The sequence below is a fragment of the Pinus tabuliformis genome, chromosome J (assembly GCF_031772625.1).
Source record: "Pinus tabuliformis cultivar Carrire ecotype Pingquan chromosome J, CPIR1, whole genome shotgun sequence".
Classification (NCBI taxonomy): Eukaryota; Viridiplantae; Streptophyta; class Pinopsida; order Pinales; family Pinaceae; genus Pinus; species Pinus tabuliformis.
This window is the reverse complement of record NC_142295.1, coordinates 1,319,541,643-1,319,566,179: the sequence shown is the minus strand read 5'-3', so window position 1 is coordinate 1,319,566,179 and position 24,537 is coordinate 1,319,541,643. Positions and strand designations below refer to the sequence as shown.

Here is a 24,537-nt window from a genome sequence, read left to right as displayed (position 1 = left end):
GGAAAATCTGCCTCACCTCCTTCTTCAACACATTTTGCATTACAGTCTTTTTGTAAGCCCTCTTCAAGAGCTATCCTTGCCCTGTTTTTTGCATTAGCATTCTCCCACAATTTTTCTTCATCAATAACATTAGTCAAATTTATTGGCTTACCTTTATGAGATAGTGTTCCTTCATTCTTCATTAGAATAAGATTCTGATCTTCCATCTCCATAACAAATCCAGATGATTGTCTTCTCCCATTAAGTAACTCATTAATGAAATCCTTCTACTGCAACCATTCAAAGCCTTCCTCATCTAAGATTTTTTCTTCATCATATTTTACTTCAAGATCTTCTTCCATCCTCAAGACATCTTCAAAATTCTGTGTATCTCCTGCAATACCTGCAATCATACACAAATTGTCAATTTTAAAAACATAATACCTTGCGGTCTCACTCGATGCTTCAACCATCGAGTCTTATTGTTGCTATAAATCCTTCATATGATTCAGAAGATCCTCTGTAGATTTCTCCTCTGTATCTTCATTACTTTAAAAAAGAAATGGGCCATGTTTTGGTTCACATACCAAAATTCATTTACTTTGAGTAACTGTTCCTTCAGTTGAGCATTCAATCTATGCTCCCACTTCACTTGCAATCTATGCCATTTGACTTTTATTTTCATAATCAAACCATACCTCTGGTCTTCCTTATTCCTCTGTAACATCTCCATCAATAACTCAAGACAAAATTTTATCTCAGCTTTCTCTCTGTCAATCTCTTCTTGATTCTTCCTCATGCCATTTGCCTTGGCATATTTCCTTCTGTTGTGGCTTTCCTCTAAACCTCTGCAATGACCTTCAGTGATCATTTTCTTCCCCTCCTTTGTGAACTCCATCTCATTCACTTGTGAACTACACCTAAGCCTCTCTTTTCAGTAAGTCTCCATACCTGCCTTTGATATCTCAGCAAGCTTTTCTCCTTAAGCTTAGCCTATTGATACCTTACCTTACCAAGCTATCTCCTTGAGCTTGATCTATGGTTCTCTGCCTCTGGAACCATCTTCTGAGCAACTCTTTTTCTCTTTTAGGCTCTACAACTTCCACTTCCTTTGAGAACATTCACTTGTCCTCCTTATCCAACCTCTGTTGGAATTCTTCAAGGTTCTGCCACTGTTTAAGAGCTCACATGCTCTTCCACTTGAGAACACAACTAGTTCTTTGTTACAACTCCTCTCAACTGTCTTTGCTGCTAACACCCTTTTTTTGTCCGCAACCTGAAATCTGCAAACACAATCCTCAAAACCAAAGTTAAAAATAAAAACATACCACATCACCTTCAAGATCTCTGCATGATCTTGTTCCACCATTCGTCTGCATTTTGAATGGACTATTCCTTGTTCATTTTCCTCTGTAAATTCTCCTTAAGAGTATCAACTAATTCTCAATATTCTGCCACACTTTATCTCTATGTGCCTATTGCCTATCAAATTTAAAATCTGATCCTTTCTTCCTATGTAATATCTTTAACAAATGCACAAAAAGCACAATAGATTTGTTTCCTGCTTTGTTCTGTTAGTCTTTACTGATCTCCTCTTTCTGCAATTGTTGGGTGATTTAATTGTATGATAAATCCCTATCATTTAATTTGTCAACCAGGGGGTTTAGTAAACTTAGAAGCAAACCAAAATATATGGGACCTCAGATGAAACTGGTGTAGGAAGTTTGTTTAGAATGGAAATGCATATTACACATCTAAACTATCAGATCTATTTTACGAAAGCATAAAAATGTTTGATCAATGGAATTAGTTTACTTTAGAAGATAGAGAAGAGTCTCTTGTTCAAGAGTCTTGATTGTCCTTCTACAATCTTTCTATAATAACATTGCCAAACATCTAAGAAAGCAGGAAAGAAAGCATATAAATGAAAGCAAGTAAATATTGTTTTCAGTTCAGTTCTTAGCTCATGGAGAAGAGTCTCCTAACTTAGAAGGACCTGATTGTCCTTCTCACATAAAACCTAGTTACTAAAAGGAAATCAATCTTCACATAAATGTAATTATAAGAAAGTCAATCTTGTTTCAGTTCAGTCTAGATCATGGAGAAGAGGCTTCTAACTTAGGAGTTCCTAGTTGTCCTTCTCACATAAAAAACTAGCTAGTGAAAGGAGATCAATCTTCACACAACAAAACATGGCCATAACATGAATTCATATTGAAATTATTTACAAGTATTTAGAGCAAAGAAATAAGATGATCATCTAGAATTAAAACTAGTATATTCACAACTATGAACATTAATCTACAACAAAGTGTACTTATCTTGGTATGGGGATACTTCCATTCCTCAATGAGCACATATTAACAACTATCACACCTTGAGAATCAAACAACACTCATAACTCATGATTTGGAGAAAATGATATTATTCATGCTGAATGAACAATCATAAATCTGATGCTAATGAATAACTGATAACTGTTGTTTTTCCTTTGAAGGTTTCTCCTCTTATTTATACATGAATTAGGGTTATCTACTCAATAAATGTAGATCCCTTAAATATCTACTAGATCCATACTTGTCTCAACTTATCCCTAAATACTAGATACAAATCCTATGACACATCAAGATCTCCATGATATTTTTCCTTGGAATATGGTCCACCTCTTGAGTTGAAATTCGAATTTGATCTTGGGAGGCCACATAAGGGTGCCTTGGAAGCTTCCAAATGATCTGCACATGTCGTCAAACTCAAGCCACTTTTGGGTATAAGCAAATACATGTTATTTCTCTAACTTTTAATCATAAATTCACTCTAAATACATAAAATTAATAACTTTGGAAAACGTAAATGTGAACTCATGGAGTAATGATAATGTAGGTTTATGTAATGATAATGCGATGGAATGAGGTGAAAAAATGAGGATAAAGATGAAAAATAGAGTGAAAGTGAATGTTAATTTGGCGGCCCAACAACAATCAAAATTGTATATGCATATACAACTTCAAGAGCATAACTCTATTCTAGTTTTCACCAAAGAGCTTTTACTTGCTCTGATACCAAAATGATAACCCACCAGGTCTATACTCCACAATCAGTAGCCTTAAAACACTAAGTCTACACTACAAGTCTTAACAAAAAGACTTTCAATCCTTCCTATCTCTCCTTGATTTATTAAAATTACCTCATATCAGTATACATAAACAAGGAAGGATTGGTTTTAGAGTTTTGTGCTATACGCAATAAATGAGCGTGATTAAGGAAACACATGAGTATGTTGACCCTTTATTGCTCGAAACCCATGTGCTTGTTTACGTTCAGTGCAGCTTGATGTGGGGGAATGTTGAAGGTGAGAACATGAACTCCTACAAGTCGATAAAAGACAATTTTGAACTGGCGCTATGCTTCTGTAATGCTTAGTGCGGTTTTGCTACCTCAGGCATGACCCATGGTGCGACCTTTCTATCTCAGGCGCGACCCTTCTATCTCAGCGTGACCTTTCTGCTCTTGGTGCGACCCTTTTGTCTCCTGGCGCGACCCATTTGTCTCAGATGCGACCCACGGCACGACCCATCTGTTCCTGTGAAAAATGAAGCCTAAAGAAGGAAATAATGCCTCTTCAAATACAACCATGCAAATTCCCATACAAGAATTCAAATCATGCCATCACCAAATCTCACGAGTTCAACCATGCCTTGGTCAATGGTTTACTAAGATTGTGTTTCCACTTCCTGTGCATCGCCAATTGTCAACTTGAAAACTCAACTTAATATTCAGTTTACAATATTATTCAACAAAGTTATATTAAGTTAACAAAAATTCAACACATAGAGCTTATTTTCTCTCACCTCACACTTACTCTCTCCTTTTTACAAATCAAATTCTCAACTTGATTGCAAATACATATTGCTGGAATTGACAATCATATGCACCGTAAGTTACCAACTAGCCACTTCTTTAGAAACAATCATCCTACTAACAAGATAAACTAGAGATATTTGCCATACCATAAGCACACAATTTTCCATTTATTAATTGAATTCAAATATACATCAAACCTGACTAGATATACAATGTGGGCACGCAACCCTAGTCTCTTCTATTCATGCTCACTCCACACACACCTCTTCTCTACATGCCCCTTAGGCTTACAATTATAGGAATAATTACATAGTTATGGATCATTCTGGTTCCTAGTTCTTCTCCATAGATCTCTCAACTAGTTCCTAAAATCTCTTAATGATCCCTTGAGGATCTCAACAATAGTTCTATATCTAAATTCTGCCTTTATGAGCAGATTATACCAAATCTCTCAATCCACTTTTAACTCAACTAATTTCCTATTCTAGGATCTCCTAATCTCCAAGATTTTTATGAGATCTTCACAAGTCTAACATCTCTCATATTCTCACATAATTGAGAATATTTACATTTAAAACCTCACACACATATTTCTCACTCAAATTATTAAAAATATACAAAATTTCCTATTAAGAAATCAAAAACATCAGATCCCCTAAGTCAACCAAATATACAATGTTTTTCTTGAGCAGGATGCTCCTGCATCAACACAGTGAAGAGGAGGTTGATTTTGCTTTTGGTGTCTTGCAGTGGATTTTGGGTGAGAGATTTTCCAGAGATGAGGCATCGAAGGATTATTGGCATTTGGGAGAATTTTGGAGGTGGAGGAGTGTCCTACCTTGTAGGGTGACTTTCGCTTTTCCTGGGCCAGTTGAGAGGCATCACTAGGTGCTCACGTGGAGGGTAGAGTATTAATATTTGAGGTTGAACTTCACCGTGGAGGTTAAGGGAAATATTTGGAGAGGTGATTGTTGCATTTTTGGAGCTTGGAGGAGGATTTCGTTAGTGTTCCTTGCAGGCCATATTCCTTGAGCAGTTTGGAGGGCGTATGGCCTATCGAAGGCCAAATTTGGAAAGTCAAAATCTGGCCAAACCATTTATGGGTTTTTTACAAGGATCCCAAATATAAAGTTTCTGAATTTTTTGAGCATCAGAAGTAGTTTTTCCAGCTGTATATTTGCAACAAACAGTGAAAAATTGTTGGGGACTGCACAGTGCCTTTGGGGGTCGATTTTGGGAGGTCAAAATCAGGCCAAACCATTTCTGGGATTTTGTGGGTTTTGATCAAGGAGCTTGGGGTTGAATTTGTAGCATTTTTCGAGCAGCGAAAGTGGAGTTTCTTGCAGTTCCTTTCCAGCCAACAGTGTAGTTTTATGGGCAGCGCAGAGCATTAGAGGAGCAAACATTTTCCATTACTTGATATCATTGTCTCATCACCTAGATTTTGTCATGCTTACCATTGAGGCAAGCCTAGGTGCATTCATCCATACTATTTTACTGCTCCATTAATTAATAAAATGGCTCAGCTGGTTCTACTTCTAGATTTTTTATGAGCATTTGTTGTTTGTTAATTTTTTTTGTGTGTTGAGAATCATTTTTTCTTTGCATATCACTATTTTTCCTATTTCAGAACATTACACTTAGGTAGCCGCTGAAGGATCTGGGAAAAGTTGTCCATCATCGTGTTCCTATGTTGCTCGAGGGCTTCTTCGAGCAAGATTTTGAAAGGATATCCTGCCCCCTCGTCTTTATTTTTTCCCCCATGGAAGGCTGTCGGGATTTGCGAGGGTGGTCTTGCAAATGTTCGACCAGTTCAAGCCCTAACTCCTTATATCCCGACCTCGTTGGGGACACGCAAAGAAAAAATGGAGAAAGAACAGACCACTCTGATACCACTGTCCGAATTTAAAAAAGAATGCAACAAATTATAGATATAAACATAAATACAGAGATGCAACAGAAATAATACTTCATTTCATTAATATCAAAGAACTGAAATATGGTTACATACAAAATGGAAATAAACTAGCTCGGGCGATGGTAGCTTATCTCTTAGAAGAGATATGGCGGCTACATGCATCTTAACTATGTTACAATGAGGCTCAAAGGCCTATTTATTATTGAGAAACAATGGAAAACCCTAAACATCCAAAAACCTAACCCCAAAAGATGAAGCGCTAAACTATGGGCCCCGTTTGGGTAAATTGGTACATCAACTTCCCGAGGTCATAAATTTGGCATACGATCTCCGTTTGACGTGCACAATACCTCGTTAGAAATATCTATCTGAGGACTACAACTTTTGAGTGGTAAACATGATTTGATTACCCATTTTGGTCCCCATTTTCCCAAAAAACTTCGTTCAGGGCCTCAAAACGGCTCCAGAAGTTCAGGACGCGAAAAAACTGCCAAAAAAGGTAAACTATGCTACAATTTAAGAAATTGAAAAACTTAAAGAAACAATGGTGGGGTTCCGAGTGGAATAGGTGGGTGACCATCAACATCCACCTAGATCGTTCCTCCCTCCTTAGGAAGAAATGGTCCCCATTGGGTTGAGTGCCTCCATGAGATGGGGACACTTTTGCTGAAATTGGTCCCTAGTGAGCGATGTGCCTTGGTGCAGGAGTTGGCTAGCCTTGACAACTCGATATAGTTAGATATTTGCTCGTAAGTGTTCTCGACCCGTGTCTCCATAATACAATCAGTTGTGGTATGTTCCATGCAATTTGGGTTTATCTCTATAGGTGTGAGTTGTTCTGCAATGTCTGATGTGTCCAACAATGGTGGGAAATATGGTCAAAGGTGGTCCACATTGAACACTGGGTGCAGGCCAAGGAATCAGGGGGAATGTTGTGCTCCAAAGCATTGTCTCCCATAACCTTGGTAATGATGTAAGGACCATATTGGAGTGGTCTAGGCTTCCAATGGGCTCCGATAAGTCATTCTTTCTACAAATGCAACTAGAGTTTCTCACCCACCTGAAACTTGTGTGGCACCTGATATTGATCATGTTGTTGCTTGTACTTGGCATTTTTCATAATGGAGCAACGATATATCAACATGTTGGGTAGAGGTGCTCTGGGAGTCAGATTAACAAATGCTTGACTTGACAGTGCAATGGTACCCGTGTGGGTCATGGATGTGGCTACGATGTTCCCCTTACTTTGAGAGCGAACCAGAAAGAAAATAAATTTCCTAGTCTGGGAGATGATCTTACTACATTGCTTAACAAAGATCAAAGAGGTGATGGTAGGTGGCGATACCTCCGCTATCTTGTATAACGTATTACCCAAAGAAATAATAACATAGCAAGGTCTAGAATCATATACAACATGTTACTTCCACAAGTATGGTTTTCCTAATAATACATAACAAACGTCAAGAGGAGAAACATCACACAATACCTCATCTGTGAGGGGCTTGATGCTATGAAGGAGGCAACAGTACTGGCTATCTCAAAGATCTCATCCTTGGTGAATCCACCTGATATTGTTCGCTTACAGGTGTGGTGTAGTTGGTATGCCCAACTTGTTAGAAAATTATATATTACAGAGCAATGGAACACATAAAATATTGCAGAAATATAAACACAGAAAACGCATAAAACAAGAGAGACACAGATATACGTGTTTCACCCAGTTTGGGTTACATCCACAGAGAAACAGCTAGTCCTTCTTTTATTATATTATCTAGCAAATTGAAGAGATACAACCTACAACAGATCCGTTGTAACACCCTCTTCGCTGTCAATCTCCTCTCTCTTTCTCACTCAGAATATAGATGTACATAGACGCAATACAATTCCCTCATATATAGTGAGGGGTTGCCTTCTAGGGCAAAAAACCCTAAATTAAACATAACTTCTACCGTTAGATCATCTGCCTAATGAACACCCAGATTGAATAGAAATTACTAGACTTTTATAAGGCAATTTTACATCTATTTTTTTAGCTTCGGGGTGCTGCCCCCGAACCACCACTGGGGGACCGCTGGCCCCCGGAACCCTAGCGGGGGGGATTAGCCCCCACGGACCCCTGCGGGGGGGACAAGTCCCCCCCGCACCCCCCGTGTGGAGGGGTGTGTAGTCTTCCTGGGGTATACATCCGGCTGAAACCTTTGAATACAGAAGATAATCAGGCTCCACACCTAACAATCTCCCACTTGGAGACTGATTATAGCAACTCCACCGCTGCTTCATTTGCTAGACAATGACTCCACTTTGGACCTGGCTGTTTCTCATCTTCTTCATCATACTTGAAGACCAATTGAAACTGAGCAGATTCTTAGTTTCTCCCTGGTTACAACTTTTGTTAGCATATCTGCAGGATTTTGGCTAGTGTGTATCTTTTCCAGCTTCAACTGTCCATCTTACAATGCTGACTATATGAAATGGTACTTCAGATGTATATGTTTAGTCTTGGAATGAAATGCAGATTTCTTTGCAAGATGTATGGCACTCTGGCTATCACTGTATAACCTGCCCAACTCCCGCTTCTTACCTAATTCATCCAGAAACCTTTGTATCCAAATCATTTCTTTACTAGCCTCTGTAGCAGCAACATACTCTGCTTCAGTTGTTGAAAGTGCAACAACACTTTGGATTTTTGAAACCCAACTGACAGCTGTTCCACCTATAGTAAATACATATCCTGTAGTGCTCCTCCTGTTATCTCTGTCACCTGCCATATCTGCATCAACATATCCCTGTATAGAAATGTTTGAACCACCAAAGCATAATGCTTGATTTGTGGTACCTATCAAATACCTGAGAATCCACTTCACTGCCATCCAATTTTCTTTTCCTGGATTGTTCATGTACATGCTTACAACTCCCACTGCATGTGCAATATCAGGCCTTGTGCAGACCATTGCATACATTAAGCTTCCAACTGCTGATGCATATGGAACTTTAGACATATGAGCCATTTCTTCCTAAGTCTTGGGACACGCCTCCTTACTTAATTTGAAATGGATAGCCAAAGATATACCAACTGTTTTTGCATTCTGCATATTAAACCTTTTCAACACCTTTTCTATGTACTCACTTTGAGACAATGTTAATTTGTGATTCTCCAAATCCTTCATTGCAAATGAGTTTGCCAATTCTCTTTTGAGCACATTTATCTCCTGCATGTTAGTACCTGCAACAAGCATGTCATCTACATACAATAACAATATAATATAGCTGCCATCATTTTTCCTTTTGAGATAAACACAATGATCAGAGTGACATCTAGTATAACCTTGTTCAGAAATAAACCTGTCAAATTTTAGATACCACTGCCTTGGAGCCTGTTTTAAGACATACAAGCTCTTCTTCAACCTGCACACTAGTTTCTGCTTCCCTTTTACCTCATATCCTTGTGGCTGCTGCATATATATCTCTTCCTCCAAATCCCCATGGAGAAAGGTTGTCTTTACATCTAACTGCTCAAGATGTAAATCTTCAGCAGCTACTAGACTTAGAATAGTTCTGATTGAAGTCATTTTCACAACAGGAGAAAATATCTCATCAAAATCAATACCTTTCTTTTGTCAAACCCCTTCACCACAAGTCTATCTTTATACCTCTGTTTTCCTCCATCTTCTTCCTTCAACCTATAAACCCATTTATTCTGCAATGATGTTTTACCTGCAGGCACATGACTAAGTCCCAAGTCTGGTTATGTGCTAAGGAGTCCATCTCTTCTTTAATAGCTTGCTCCCACTTCTTCCTAGTTTCTACCCGCACTGCTTCTTCATAACATTCTGGTTCACCGGAATCAATCAACAATACATAATGTAATGAAGGAGAGTATCGTTCAGGGGGTCTACTTATCCTGGTAGATCTTCTAACACCACTTTTAGGTGTTTGAAGTGCTTGTTGCTGTTGTGGTTGTTGTTATGACTGTTGATCATTATTATTTCCAGGCACCATCACTTTTCCTCTGATATCGTCAAGCACTGTGTATTCTCTGTTTTCTTTTTCTTGTTTCTTTTCCTGCAACTGATTCTTATACAAGACCTTTTCATTGAATATTACATCTATGCTCCTAATGATTTTGTGATTTTCATAATCATATAAGTGATAACCAAAATCATTAACACCATATCCCATAAAGGTACATTTCTTTGATTTTGCCTCAAGCTTTGTTCTATTTTCTTTGTTAATGTGGACAAAAGATTCACAACCAAAAGTCTTTAAAAATGAGCAGTTTACCTTTTTACCAATCCATGCCTCCTCTGGAATACCACCATCCAAGGAACTTGAAGGCCCTCTGTTTATTAGATAAACAAACAATATCTACAACATCTTCCCAAAATTGTAAAGGTAATCCTGCATGCAATCTCATGCACCTTGCACGCTCCATGATTGTCCTGTTCATCCTTTCTGACACACCATTTTCTTGTGGTGTTCCTGGAACTGTCTTCTCTCTACGAATTCCATTCTCTGAATAGTACCTATCAAACTCTTTACTGCAATATTCACCTCCATTATCTGATCTGAGACACTTCAACCTTTTCCCTGTCTCATTTTCAACCAAAGCTTTCCATTTCTTGAAAGTATCAAATACATCAGATTTATTTCGAATACAATAAATCTAGGTTTTTATGGTTGCATCATCAATAAAAGTAACATAATAACAAGAGCCACCAAGAGATGATACCTGAGCAGATCCCCATACATCTGTATGCACAAGCTCTAATTTTTCAATCTTCTTTTCTTTCCCAACTCTAAGGAATTTGACTCTCTTATGTTTTCCATAAACACAATTCTCACATAATTTTAAATCAACATGCTTCAAACTTGGCAACAAATTTCTTGAGTGAAGAATTTGCATCCCCTTCTCACTCATGTTCCTGAGCCTATGATGCCACAATGCTGTATCTTCTCCTATAGAGGTTAAAGCATTAACAGAATTAGAAATACCGTTGCATAAATACAATGTACCAACCTTTTCTCCTTTCGCTATTACCAGGGATCCTTTAGTGACCTTCCAAGTTTTATCTGTGAAGGTAGTTATGCAACCTTCACCTCCCAACTTCCCTATTGACATCAGATTTTTCTTCAGATCTGGAACATGCCTTACCTTCTTCAATAGCCATTGATTTCCATTTTGTTGTTTTATGAAAACTGTACCCATTCCAAGAATTTTACAGGGTTTATCATCACCCAATCGAACTTATCCAAAATCTCCTTGAACATAATCATGAAAATGTTTCTTATCAGGTGTGGCATGGAATGAGGCCCTTGAATCTACCACCCAGGCATCAATAATATTTTCTAATGAAAGAATCAAAGCATCTTGCAACACATCACCTGTTACATTCGCTTCATGATTAGTTTCTTGTTGTGCATCTCCTTCTTTTCCCTTCCGAGACTTGCAGTCTTTCTTCAGGTGTCCTTTCTTCCCGCATTTCTAGCACACTATCCCCGATTTGGACTTGGATCTGCCTTTTCTTGACTTATTGTGATATCCTGGGCTCTTTCCTCTTTCCATTTTTCTTCCCTTAGTCTCTGCAGTCAAAGCATTACCTAATGTCTCACTGGAGCTTTTCCGTCACATTTCCTCGCTAAGGAGTGCACTGACAACATCATCAAACTTTAAAGTACTAGCTCCAAAGACATAGTTACTAATGGCCATAACTAAACCATTCCAACTTTCTGGCAATGAGCACAGAAATAACAGAGCCCTAACTTCATCATCAAAATTTACCCCTACAGAACTTAACTGACTTGTAACTATATTAAAATCATTTAAATGATCTGCAACAGATCCACCTTCTGACATCTTCATATTAAATAAATTCTTCATAAGAAATACCTTATTTGAGGCCGAGGGTTTTTCATATAGTTTGGAAAATGCCGACATTAAACCCTGTTTTTTCATTTCCTTTGAAATATTAAATGCTATCGACGCCACTAGGCACAGCCGTATTGTTCCAAGTGCCTTTCTGTCCAGAATATCCCATTTTGTGTCTGTCATACTCGTCGGCTTCTTTGTCTTTCCACTCAATGGTAGGTACAGATCTCTCTGATACAGATAATCTTCCATCTGCATCTTCCACAGCTGGTAGTTTTGGCCGTTGAATTTTTCGACCCTAAACCTACCATCTTCCGCCATTGCTCCCACTCGAACCAGGAACCCTTCTCTCCTGCGAGTTTATCAGCCAAATAGACCTTCGGCTCTGATACCAGTTGTTAGAAAATTATATATTACAGAGCAATGGAACACATAAAATATTGCAGAAATATAAACACAGAAAATGCATAAAACAAGAGAGACACAAATATACGTGTTTCACCCAGTTTTGGCTACATCCACAGAGAAACAACCAGTCCTTCTTTTATTATATTATCCAGCAAACTGAAGAGATACAACCTACAACAGATTCGCTGTAACACCCTCTTCGTTCTCAATCTCCTCTCTCTTTCTCACTCAGAATATAGATCTACATAGACGCAATACAATTCCCTCATATATAGTGAGGGGTTGCCTTCTAGGGCAAAAAACCCTAAATTAAACATAACTTCTACCGTTAGATCATCTGCCTAATGAACGACCCAGATTGACTAGAAATTACTAGAATTTTACAAGGCAATTTTACATCTATTCTTTTAGCTTTGGGGGCACCCTTGTTGGGGGACCGCTGGCCCCCGGACCCCCCAGTCGGGGGGATTAGCCCCCTCGGACCCCCGCGAGGGGGACAAGTCCCCCTCGCACCCCCCTGCGTGGAGGGGTGTATAGTCTTCCTAGGGTATACATCCGGCTGAAACCTTTGAATACAGAAGAAGATAATCAGGCTCCACACCTAACACAACTGCTTCACAACCTTTTTTGAAATGAGGTTCTTTTGGCTCCCACTGTCGACAATGAATTACAGCGGCGAACCCTTCACCCACATCTGTGAGTGGAAGAGATGCTCCCACTCCTCTGGATCTTTAGACTCATTCTTCTGGATCTTAGTGGTGGCAACAATGGCACTAGGCTCCACATCAACAATTTGTTTCCCTTTTTCATTCCTCTTCTCAGGGTTCTGACTCAGAGTCGAAACATAAATCTCAAGCCTTAAGCTCGACCACTAACGTTTGCTTGGCCCGACACTCACTTGTGTTGTGAGCGGGGATCTTATGGAACTCACACTACTTTCTTGTGTCCTTTTCTGAATTCATGGTGGTGTTATTTTCTTGTGGCTTTGACAAGTTTTAATGGGTCACCTCGCCTTGGCCTTGTCCTTGGTTCTGCGGTTTGGGGACACCTTTCCCTTTGCTTCGGATTTGCGGATCCAAAGTCTCGCTTCTTCTGTTTAAACTTCTTCCCAATCTTGAAAATGTAACAGTATGTTGTGCTGAGTGAGGAGATGTCCAGGAACTCCATATCATCCTTGATACCCAACTTTGTGTGAAGGGTATGAAAAATATTTGTGAACTTTGAAACATCTTGGTCCCTTCCCTGCCGTAGTGTGGTCCACTTTATGTACTTGTCTTTATAACTCCCGATAGGGTAATACTGTTCCTTGATGGCATCTCAGAAAGAGTTCCATGTGGGTTCGACTGAAAATATTGAGGGTTCCCTCTCATCCTTCTACTCATAGTATGTTTCCCACCAGTCCTTGACGTGGGGGGTGGCTTTGAGAAGTGCGAAAGTAATATTTTCCCGACTAGAAAAATCATGAACAAAAAAATACCATTCTAGCAGATTTAACCATTTATTTATGACATCTGCATCTATTCAACCCTCAAATATGGGGATTCCATAGTTAACTTGTAACTTAAAGGGTGTGGTGCTTCCAGAGTAGCTGCTGGAAGTAGATGCGTCGTCCTTGGTAGCCGCTGAAGGATTTGGGCAAAGTTTTCCATCATCGCATTCCTCTATCGCTCGAGGGCTTCTTCGAGCAAGATTTTGAAAGGATCTCCTGCCCCCTTGTCTTTCTTTTCTTCCCCATGTGAGGCTTTCAGGATTTGCAAGGCCCGTCTTGCAAAGGTTAGACCAGTGCAAGCCCTAACTCCTTATATCCCGACCTCGTTAGGGACATGCTAAGAAAAAACAAAGAAAGAGAAGACCGCTCTAATACCACTGATGTGAATTTAAACAAGAATGCGACAAATTATAGATATAACCATAAATACAGAGATGCATAAGAAATAATACTTCATTTCATTAATACCAAAGAACTAAAATATGCTTACATATAGAATGGAAATAAACTAGCTCGAGCGATGATAGCTTATTTCTTAGAAGAGATGTGGCTACATGCCTCTGAAATATGTTACAATGAGGCTCAAAGGCCTATTTATTATTGAGAAACAATGGAAAATACTCAACATACAAAAACCTAACCGTAGGAGATGAAGTGCCAAACTATGGGACCTGTTTGGGTAAATTGGTACATCAACTTCCCGGGGTCGTAAATTTGGCATACGATCTCCCTTTGACACGCACAATACCTCGTTATAAATATCTATCCGAGGACTACAACTTTTGAGTGGCCAATATTAGTCAATTTCTTATATTGGCCACATTTTCCCAAAAAACGTCATTTATGGCCTCAAAACAACTCTGGAAGTTCAGGACCTGAAAAAACTGCCAAAAATAATAAACTGTGCTACAACTTAGGAAACTGAAAAACTAAAAGAAACAATGGTGGGGGTCCAAGTGGAATAGATGGGTGGCCACCAAAATCCACCTGGATCATTCCCCCCCCCCTTAGGAAGTAATGGTCCCCATTGCGTTGAGTGCCTCCATGAGATGGGGAAACTTCTGTTGAACTTGGTCCCTAGTGAGCGACTTGCCTTGGTGCAGGAGTTGGCCAACCTTGAGAATCCGATATAGTTGGATCTTTTGCTGGTAAGTGTTCTTGACCTATGTGTCCATAATTCGATTAGTTGTGGTCTATTCCATGCAGTTTGGGTTTAACTCTATAGGTGTGAGTTGTTCTACAATGTCTGATGTGTCTTTAAATGATGGGAATTATGCTCGAAGACAATCCATATTGAACACTGTGTGCAGGCCAAGGAATGGGGGAATTTTGTGCTCAAAAGCATTGTCTCCCACAACATTGGTAATTGTGTAAGGAACATATCGGAGTGGTTTGAGCTTCTGATGGGCTCTGGTAAGACGTTCTTTCTGCAAATGCTACCAGTCTTTGTCGCCCACCTGAAACTTGTGTGGTACCCGATGTTGATCATGTTGCTGCTTGTACTTGGAATTGTTCATAATGGAGCGACGATATATCAACACGTTGGGTAGAGGTGCTTCGAGAGTCAGATCGAATGAATGTTTGACCTAATAGTGCAACGATACCCATATGGTTGAGGAGAAGATGTCCCTGTTTTCTTTCATGACCGTATCCACCTGCTTTTGTTGCATGGAGGAAGGGGTCTGTTGGGTTGTGTTGTATTCTTTCCACGATTAGCCCACGTAGTTAACTGGGGGGTTAGGAGGGGGGCAGAGCCCCCCCTTGTTGCGTCGATTGCATCGTAGGGGGAGTCACAGGGGGTTTAAGGGGTGCAGGTAACCCCACTCTAAAATTTTGGTTTTGGACCCTATGTTAGGTTGGGCAGACCCACCTATGGTTTTGTGCATGATTTTCGCACATGTTTTTGGACGCGATGATTTTCGGTCCATGGTATTGGATGCTTCAGCATGTATAAATATGTATTGTAACATTGAAAGGAACATAATGAAAAATCAAGCTGGTAGTCCCGGTTTCAGGATCCAGGGGAAAATCTCTGTGTATATGTGTTTTATGTGTTATGCTCTCGCATTGTTTGTTTTCTGTTTTTAGAATTCGTATGCAGGTAATTTATGTACAGGGTTAAAACCTACAGGGTCATGGATGTGGCTATGATCTTCCCTTTAATTTGAGAGTGAACCAGAAAGAAAATAAATTTCCTATTCTGGGAGATGATCTTACTGCATTGTTTAGCAGAGATCAAAGAGGTGGCGGTAGGTGGGGCCACCTCTGGTATCCTATATAACGTATTACCCAAAAAAATAATAACAAAGCGAGGTCTAGACTCATATATAACATGTCACTTCCATAAGTATGGTTGTCCTAATAATACATCACCAATGTCAAGAGCAGAAACATCACACAATACCTCATCTATGAAGGGCTTGATGATGTAAGGGAGGCAGAACTGATGGCTAACTTGGAGATCTCATCCTTGGTGAAGCCACCTGATATTGTATGGCTGCAGGTGTGGTGTAGTCGGTAGGCCCAATGGCTTCACGACCTCTGTTGAAATGAGGTTCTTTTGGCTCCCACTGTCGACAATGAATGCAGTGGCAATCCATTCACCCACATCTCTGAGTGGAAGAGACGCTCCCCCTCCTATGGATCTTCAGGCTCATTCTTCTGGATCTTAGTGGTGGCAACAATGGCGTTGGGCTATGCATCAACAATTTTCTTTCCTTTCTCATTCCTCTTCTTGGGTTCTGAATCAAATTCAGAACATGCATCTAAAGACTTCAACTCGGCCACCAGCGATTGCTTGGCCTGAAACTCACTTGCATTGTGAGTGGGGCTCTTATGAAACTCACACCACTTTCCTATGTCCTTCTTTGAATTCGTGGTGGTGTTATTTTCTTGCAGCTTTGGTGGGTTGTCTTGGGTCACCCTTCCTTGGCCTTGTCCTTGGTTTTGCGGTTTGGGGACGCCTTTCCCTTGCATCGAATTCGTGGATCCAAAGTCTCGCTTCTTCTGTTTAAACTTCTGCTCGATCTTGATAGCGTAACGGTACGTCGTGCCGAGCGAGGAGATGTCTAGGAACTCCATCTCATCCTGGATGTACATGTGTAGGCAGGCGCGGTACTTGAGTACCAAATGTCACTCAGAACCCTAGATACCCAACTTTGTGCAAAGGGTATGAAAAATATTTGTGAACTCTGGCACATCTTGGTCCCTTCCCTGCTGTAGTGTCATCCACTTTATGTACTTGTCTTCATAACTATTGATAGGGTAATACTGTTGCTTGATAGGGTCTCAGAAAGAGTTCTATGTGGGTGTGACTGAAAGTAGTGAGGGTTCCCTCTCGTCCTTCTGCACACAATATGTTTCCCACTAGTCCTTGAGGTGGGGGGAAACTTTGAGAAGTGTGAAAGTAATCTTTTCATGACTAGAAAAATCATGAACAAAAAAATACCCTTCTATCATATTAAACCATTTATCTACAACATCCACATCTATTTGACCCTCAAATATGGGGATTTCAAAGTTAACTTGTACCTTAAAGGGTGTGGTGCTTCCAGAGTAGCTGATGGAAGTAGATGCGTCGCCCTTGGGTAGCTGTTGAAGGATCTAGGAAAATTTGTCCATCATCACAATGCTCTGTCACTCGAGGGCTTCTTCGAGCAATATTTTGAAAGTATCTCCTGCCCCCTCATCTTTCTTTTCTTCCCCCATGAGAGGCCATCGGGATTTGCGAGGCTGGCCTTGCAAAGGTTCGACCAGTTCAAGCCCTAACTCATTATATCTCGACCTCGTTGGGAACATGCAAAGAAAAATAGAGAAAGAGAATACCGCTCTGATACCACTTATCTGAATTTAAACAGGAACACATAAAATTACATATATAACCATAAATACAAAGATGCAACATAAATAATACTTCATTTCATTAATATCAAAGAACTCAAATATGCTTACATATAGAATGGAAATAAAATAGCTCGGGTCATGGTAGCTTATCTCTGAGAAGAGATGTGGCGACTACATGCCTTTGAACTATGTGACAATGAGGCTAAAATGCCTATTTATTATTGAGAAACAATGGAAAACCCTAAACATCCAAAAACTTAACCCTAGGAGATGAAGCACCAAACTAAAGGCCCCATCTGCGTAAATTGGTACATCAACTTCCCGGGGTCATAACTTTGACATACGATCTCCGTTTTACGTGCACAATACCTCGTTAGAAATATCTATCCGAGGAATACAACATTCGAGTGGTGAATAGTGAATAATAACCCATGTTTGCCCCGTTTTCCAAAAAAAATGTCGTGTAGGACCTCAAAACGGTTCCGAAAGTTCAAGACCTGAAAAATGACCAAAAATAGTAAACTGTGCTACAATTTAAGAAACTGAAAAACTAAAAGAAACAATGGTGGGGGTCCAAGGGGAATAGGTGGGTGGCCACCAACATTCACCTGGATCAATGTAAGTACTTTGCTACACAATAAAACTTAGAACAACATCAACAATATTAAGGAAATAATACACAAGTTCACACTATAGCTATGAAGAATATCTACATCGACTCAATAATAACCCATAGTCATTTTGTGATTAAATTACAACTCTAATTCGCATACAATAGTCATAACAAGTCAATTAAACACTCCATAGATAGACTGCATATTTTATGGACATAACACAATCATCCAAAATCAATTACAAACAATCAACCCATAATCAATTATTGACCATTACCTTTGCATTGCACATGGTTCATAGACAAAACATGGGAGGTCATGTTGATCAACAATCAACTCCTATACACAAACGTTGTTTAACTATTATGGACCAAAAACAGATCTAGGTGCAGTGTCTTGGGATAATACACCCTTGTTGACTTGGATAATCACAATTTGTTGGCATATGGTATTTTCATGACATGGCATGTATGAAAATACCCATGCCATTTGCCAAAACTTCAAAATTTTCCAACCTATTTAACTGTGGTTATGTTTTATGTGTGTTCTTTCTCTATTTGAATGGGACAGTGACTCCAAGTTGGCACTTGCTTTGTCCAACCTGGGAGCTATCCAACCAACACTAATTCATGTCAAGCCACCTAGGAACAAAACCCATGTGGAAGATTTCACTCTAGGAGTACACATATACGAAAATGATTGATTCCAATTACTATATTTGTATTGGGGATATAGGATCTACTACCCTTGTTAGTAAAAGTAAAATCTAGCTTAATTAACTCATTAAAAACAAGATAAAAACATCAAATCAAACAACATCATACGTCATGAACATCTAATGACCATTACACAATTGATTGTTGTTGGGGTCCTATATTATAGGGATCTTAGTCATTTTAGTATTTCTATGCACTTGGTTAATTTGTAAAGTATTAGTCTTGATCTCATGAATATCATGGTCTAAAAAGGGTCATTTGTCAATAAAAGTATAAGGTCTAGGTTTTAAGTAGCATATAAAGGTTCTAAGGTCCAAAAAATATCAAAGGGGCCTATTTAGCAAAGTAAAGGTTTGGTGTCATGTGATGACATGAAAAGAGAGAAAGTGGGGGTTCATTTGTCATCATGAGAAAAATAATGAAAGATGTCATATCATGAGTGGTGTCAATTATTATGGGTTAGTTATGATGAGTCATAGAGGTCAGTTGTAGGAATCATATCTTCCTCATCACAACAAGGAATGCTCTAGATTTTTTGTAGTAATAAATATGCATCTTGGTTTTCAAAATCACTCACCAAATGCATGCATCTTTTCCTTGGACGCTCCTGGAATCCACAAGAAGCTTGCTGCGCATTGTCTGCAGGGGGTGTTGTGCTTCTACCAAGGCATCAATTCTTTGGTGATACAACATGGTTTTTGGCACTACTTCCTATGCACAAAGGTATAAGGAGGTTTTTGTGAATGCCAACATCAGCTCTAAGTCATTTGCTCAATCAGAAGGTCAGCATCAAATCAAATCAAACAAATGAAGGTCTGTTGCGCAACTCTGCTGCATTTTTTCTACAAGGAGAGTTTTCGAAGCTTGGAGGTATGCGCTTGGTTTACATCTTGTCTGATGGATTTGCAACATTGCATGGATCATTACACACCAGCCCATAACCTTCAGCAGTTCAGAGGATGACCAGAGATAGTTCAAGATTGGAGTGTTGCACAAGTACGCTATGCATTTGAAGAAATGCAACACTGGTCGCGCACGTTTAGACAATCAACATATTTTCACCTTATTTCTCAAACCCTATACCCGTTTTCCATGAAATTTTTAAAGGAAATGTGTGGAAGTGAGCTGAATAAATCCACTTAATTTAAGGTCTAAACGCTTCACGGTTTTCGAGAAGAAGCCACCGTCATCTACAACCATTTTTGGATTTTGTCGACATCTCTGAGTCGGATTTAGCTCAATTTTTTTTTTTTGTGGAGAAGTATTATGATGATATTAAACTTCTGAAAAAAATCAACTCAATCTAATTCATATTTTAGGAGATATTAAAAAAAAATATCAGTCATAGTGGAAGTGTTGCACAAGTTTTTTGTGAATTTGATAACAAAAGGGAGATAGTGTTTTAGAGATCATGCTTTCAGTTTTGAAGTGGTTTCGTGAGTTCATAAGATTTTCAAGGATATTTCAAGCCATACCACATGCTTCAGAATTTCAGAGAAAGGTCAGAGATATGCAAAACTTGGACTGTTGTGAAAGTTGTTGCGAAATTGGAGATTCATCGCAGATTTGCTACGTTTTTGACACAATGGACATTTCGACTTTCTATTTCAAATTTTTGGTTTCAAGAAGTTGTTTTAATCATGTTATTAGGTGTCGTAGAACTTTAGGATGATGTAGTTATGCATTGTTGTGGAAATTAATGCTTTGATGATGTATTAAGTTAAGATTTGTAGTAGGTAGTTAGTTCATATTTTTCAGCAAAGTAGGTGAAAATTCGATGTATCTTGCTGAGTTTTACTTTGAAAAATTCGACCCTGCTAGGTGGAAGTCGAATATTTTGATGTATAAAACATGTAAATATCATAGTGCAAAGGGTTGGTCTGTGTGTGAAGAGAGAGAGACTTGTTTTTGTACATTTTGAATATTTTCAGTGAATAACAGAAGGCTGAAGGACTTGTTACATGAATTCTCATGTTAGTCTTTATGATGATGTGCCTCTTTGTGTTGTAAGTTTCCTGTTTGAATCATTATTCCATGAATGTATGTCTTCTTTTTTAGATAAACAAAGAATTATCTCAAAATTCACTATTGCAACGCTCTGTTATAAGTTTGATAAACAATCAATGTTTTTCCTCTTGAATGACATGTGAAATTCATCCTTTAGTTTAGATGCTTTATATGTCATTTGTCTATTATTCTTCTGCTCACCCTCCCCTACAACGAACTTGATCAAAACATCAGAAGGACTACCTATCTTGCTCCTGCTACAAAATCCTTTTACTATCCCACCTATTCACTGAAAACATAAATTAAGAGTGACTTCATGCCCAATAGATCCATCTTCACACCTACCAACAACACATTAAAAAATTATATATATATATATATATATATATATATATATATTAGATATATATATATATGTATAGGTATATATATATATATATATATATACATATATATATATTATATATATATATATATATATATATATATATATATATGTAATATATATATATATAGGTATATATATATATATATATATATATACATATATATATATATATATATATATATATATATATATTATATATATATATGTATATATATATATATATATTATATATATACCTATATATATATATATATATATATATATATATATATATATATATATATAATATATATATATATATATTGTCCTTACGAACTAGCCTAAGATTTGAAACATTCAGTCAGCTAATTGACTGAGAAAACCTTAGCGAGAGAGCCCTCTCTAAGGCTAGAAGGGCTAGATTCTAGCGTAAAAGTGGTTTGTGTTTAACTTTGTAATGCTTTCTCAGCCTAAAGGAAATTACAAAGTGCTAACATTTTGGCACTGTCATTGGGGAATAAAGGTTTCATATTCTCTTGGAAATATCATCAAAGTTTCAATCAGATTTGGAAACTCCATTGGAAGACAAGCCTTGTCAACAGAAAGATGGAAGGACAGTACGTGAAATTCAGGTACTTAAACTTGAATTTTCTTTAGGATAAAATTTTATGTTTTATCAATTGCCTCCTATCCTTTCCTGAAAATGTCAAAAGGATTTTACTTTATCAACTATATCTTAATGAAGCTACATATCTGCACACAATTCCCCTTTTAAAATTGTATATCATTCCTTTGAAGCTACAAATGCATCTCCTTATTGTATTAGTGATCCTTAACAATATCCAAATGATAATCATAGTTTTTTTTTTTTACAAGAACGGTTATGGGATTTCATTATCTGCTTGGCTAATAGCCTCTCAATCGGTTACAAAGGGAGGAGCAACTTTCAGCGTGCCTTTCTACCAAGTGGGAATTGGCTCTTGTTCTGATATGCTTCCTCTTTCTACAATTGTTAAGGTGCACTTTTGCTGCTAATTGTCCAAGCTGAAAGATACATACAAACTGATTTAATAAAAAGCAGTAAAACATGTCTTTTTACGGGATAGGCGCCCACAAGATTTCCTTATTTTTGAGAATAGTTCCAGCCTCTAAGAGAACTGCCTTGTTTGCCTGAATATCTGCTGCTTTATTATTTGTTCTCAGGACATGAAAATAAGTCAAGTGAAGAGACTTTGACATGCTTTTGATTCTTGTAATTAGCCTTGCTAGCTGCAGATCTGCTGGGTTGGAGATGGTTACCATTACTCTTATGATTACTTGGGAGTCTCCAAATATATTTGCTTCTCGAATTCCCAGATCTTTGAGGAAGGTTACACCTTGAAGGAGAGCCAACGCCTCGGCTTGCATGCTAGATGTATGGCCTAGACCCCAAACGAAGGTATGGGGCGATGCATTTTCTGGTAGAATAATGTGTCCTCCTGCTCCAGCCTTCCCTGGGTTTCCTTTTGTTTCCCCATCGAAGAATAGGGAGGGAGTTGATTGATTGGACAGCCAGTCCTAAAAATCTTTCTAATTTTTCCTAATTTTGCTAGTCTTCAAGAGCTGGAGGGGAGCTTCTTGGCTTGAGGAAGCTAAGCTTGAGGACAGAACCCAAGTCTCTATCTTGCTGGCTCAGATTTGAGTCATCACCTGTGCCTTCCAGCCACTCCCTTAATTGGCTTTTCACTGAGTTGGCTACTATTCTGTGATCCTGAATTTTGTTCCGGAAAATCCTCCTATTTCTTTCCAGCCAAACCTGCCAACTAATGAATTTTGGCAATGCGCTCCAAGCTAATCTGATCGTTTTGTTTTTTGGTTGAGTGCCTGGGTATCTGGCCATCCAGCCTGCGAATAAATCTTGAACAGAAGTGGGGAGCATGAGATCGTAGTTCCAACCTTCCAGCAGTTCCTGCCAAATAGAGACTGTAAAATTACATTCAATCATAAGATGGAGGGCAGTTTCGGAGTTTTCCTTGCAAATAATGCATCTGGAGGGCCCATTGAATCCTCTTTTTTGAAGTCTGTCCTCCGTGAGGATTTTTTGGTGACAGAGGATCCAGCAAAAATGGTCTATTTTGGGAATAGAGGGGAAATTCCATATGCCTGCCCAAGGGGCAGGGTTGGGAGGCATGTGGGGACGCTCTAAACATATAGAATATCCCTGCTTGACTGTATAACCTGCTCGTTTTTTCCCCCAACCTCTCACGTCTTTCCTGCCTGCATGGATAGGGGCCAGCCCGTGCAAAAGAGATCTGAACGCAGCCCATTCAGAATGCAAGGCGCTGGGCACCGAGAGTTGTTTCCAGCCCGCCCAGGAATCCTCTATCCACCACGAAAGATCCCACAGAGTATGGACGTTTACCTCAGCAAGCCAAGCCTTTAACGCAGTGAAATCTCCTAGTTCTTCCAAAGGAGGGCGATCCAGTATTCTATCACTCCATAACTGAATATGCTTGCCATTACCAGGTATCCAATGCGTGTGATTTTTTATCATTGGAGCAACTCTGTTAATGAAATTTCTGAAGAGAGTTCTGAGTGCATTTTTTGGTTGATCCAAGCACTTGAGCCTCGTTCCTCTGAAATATTTCTTACACAAAGCAATTTGAGCCCAATTTTGATTAGGAGCAATAATTTTCCAAATTAATTTGGCTCCCATGGCTAGGTTTTGAGCCTTGAGGTCTTTAAAATTCATTCCCCCTTCAAGAGTTGGTTTTATGACTGTTTCCCAATTGATTAGGGGGAATCTCTTATCATTTCGTTTGCCACCTTTCCAGAAGAATTGTCTGATTAATTCCTCCATATTTTTGATGATTCCCACAGGTGCCAGGAGGACAGAGAATTTGAAAATCGGGAGGATGCTGAGGACTGCCTTGATGAGCACTGCTTTGCCGACGATGTTGAGCCACGAGGATCCCCAGGCTTGCATCTTAGCTTTGAATTTGTCTAGCTGAGGAGACCAGTCTTTGCTTGACGCCCTCTTATTAAATATTGGCAGCCCAAGGTATTTGAACGAGGACCAACTAGTGGAGGCTGCAAATCCAAGACACCTGGCTATGGAGTTTGCAGTAGAAGCAGGGGTGTTCCAGCAGAATATTTGACATTTACCTTTGTTTAGCACACTGCCTGAGATCTTACAAAAATCATCCAGAACTGCTTTAAAATTAATAGCTGATTGCGGTGTGGCAGCTCCCAGTAGAAGAGTGTCATCAGCAAAAAGTGCATGGTTGATGCGTTTCACCCCTCTTGCAATGCACAGGCCAGGAATGGCTTGATCTTGTTGCTTTTTATTCAAATAGAAACTGAGAGCAGAAGCCTGAATGACGAAAAGAAGAGGTGAGAGAGGGCACCCCTGCCTCAGCCCTCTCGAGGCTTTGAAGAAATCAGCTGCCCTTCCATTTACCAGGGGGCAATCCAAGGATCCGATATGCAT

The 24,537-nt window shown here is 39.0% G+C and overlaps 1 protein-coding gene across 1 annotated transcript; it reads right to left on the bottom strand.

Annotated features, from left to right (window-relative positions):
• Positions 1 to 266: 266 nt before the first annotated feature.
• LOC149232124 (uncharacterized) lies at positions 267 to 24,537 on the bottom strand. The gene is made up of 4 exons (XM_089381835.1): positions 23,211 to 24,537; positions 22,932 to 23,016; positions 1,168 to 1,262; positions 267 to 382 (listed from the first exon to the last, which is right to left on the bottom strand). The coding sequence occupies exons 1-4, from the start codon at positions 24,535 to 24,537 to the stop codon at positions 267 to 269; spliced, it is 1,623 nt and encodes a 540-aa protein (XP_089237961.1).

Coding starts and splice junctions, on each gene's coding strand:
- LOC149232124 (XM_089381835.1), bottom strand. CDS start 24,537: ATGCATATCGGATCCTTGGATTGCCCCCTGGTAAATGGAAGGGCAGCT. Junction 1,263..22,931: donor CTGGATGGCCAGATACCCAG/GCACTCAACCAA, acceptor TTGTGTTTGCAG/ATTTCAGGTTGCGGACAAAA. Junction 383..1,167: donor GTTCTCAAGTGGAAGAGCAT/GTGAGCTCTTAA, acceptor GTATGATTGCAG/GTATTGCAGGAGATACACAG.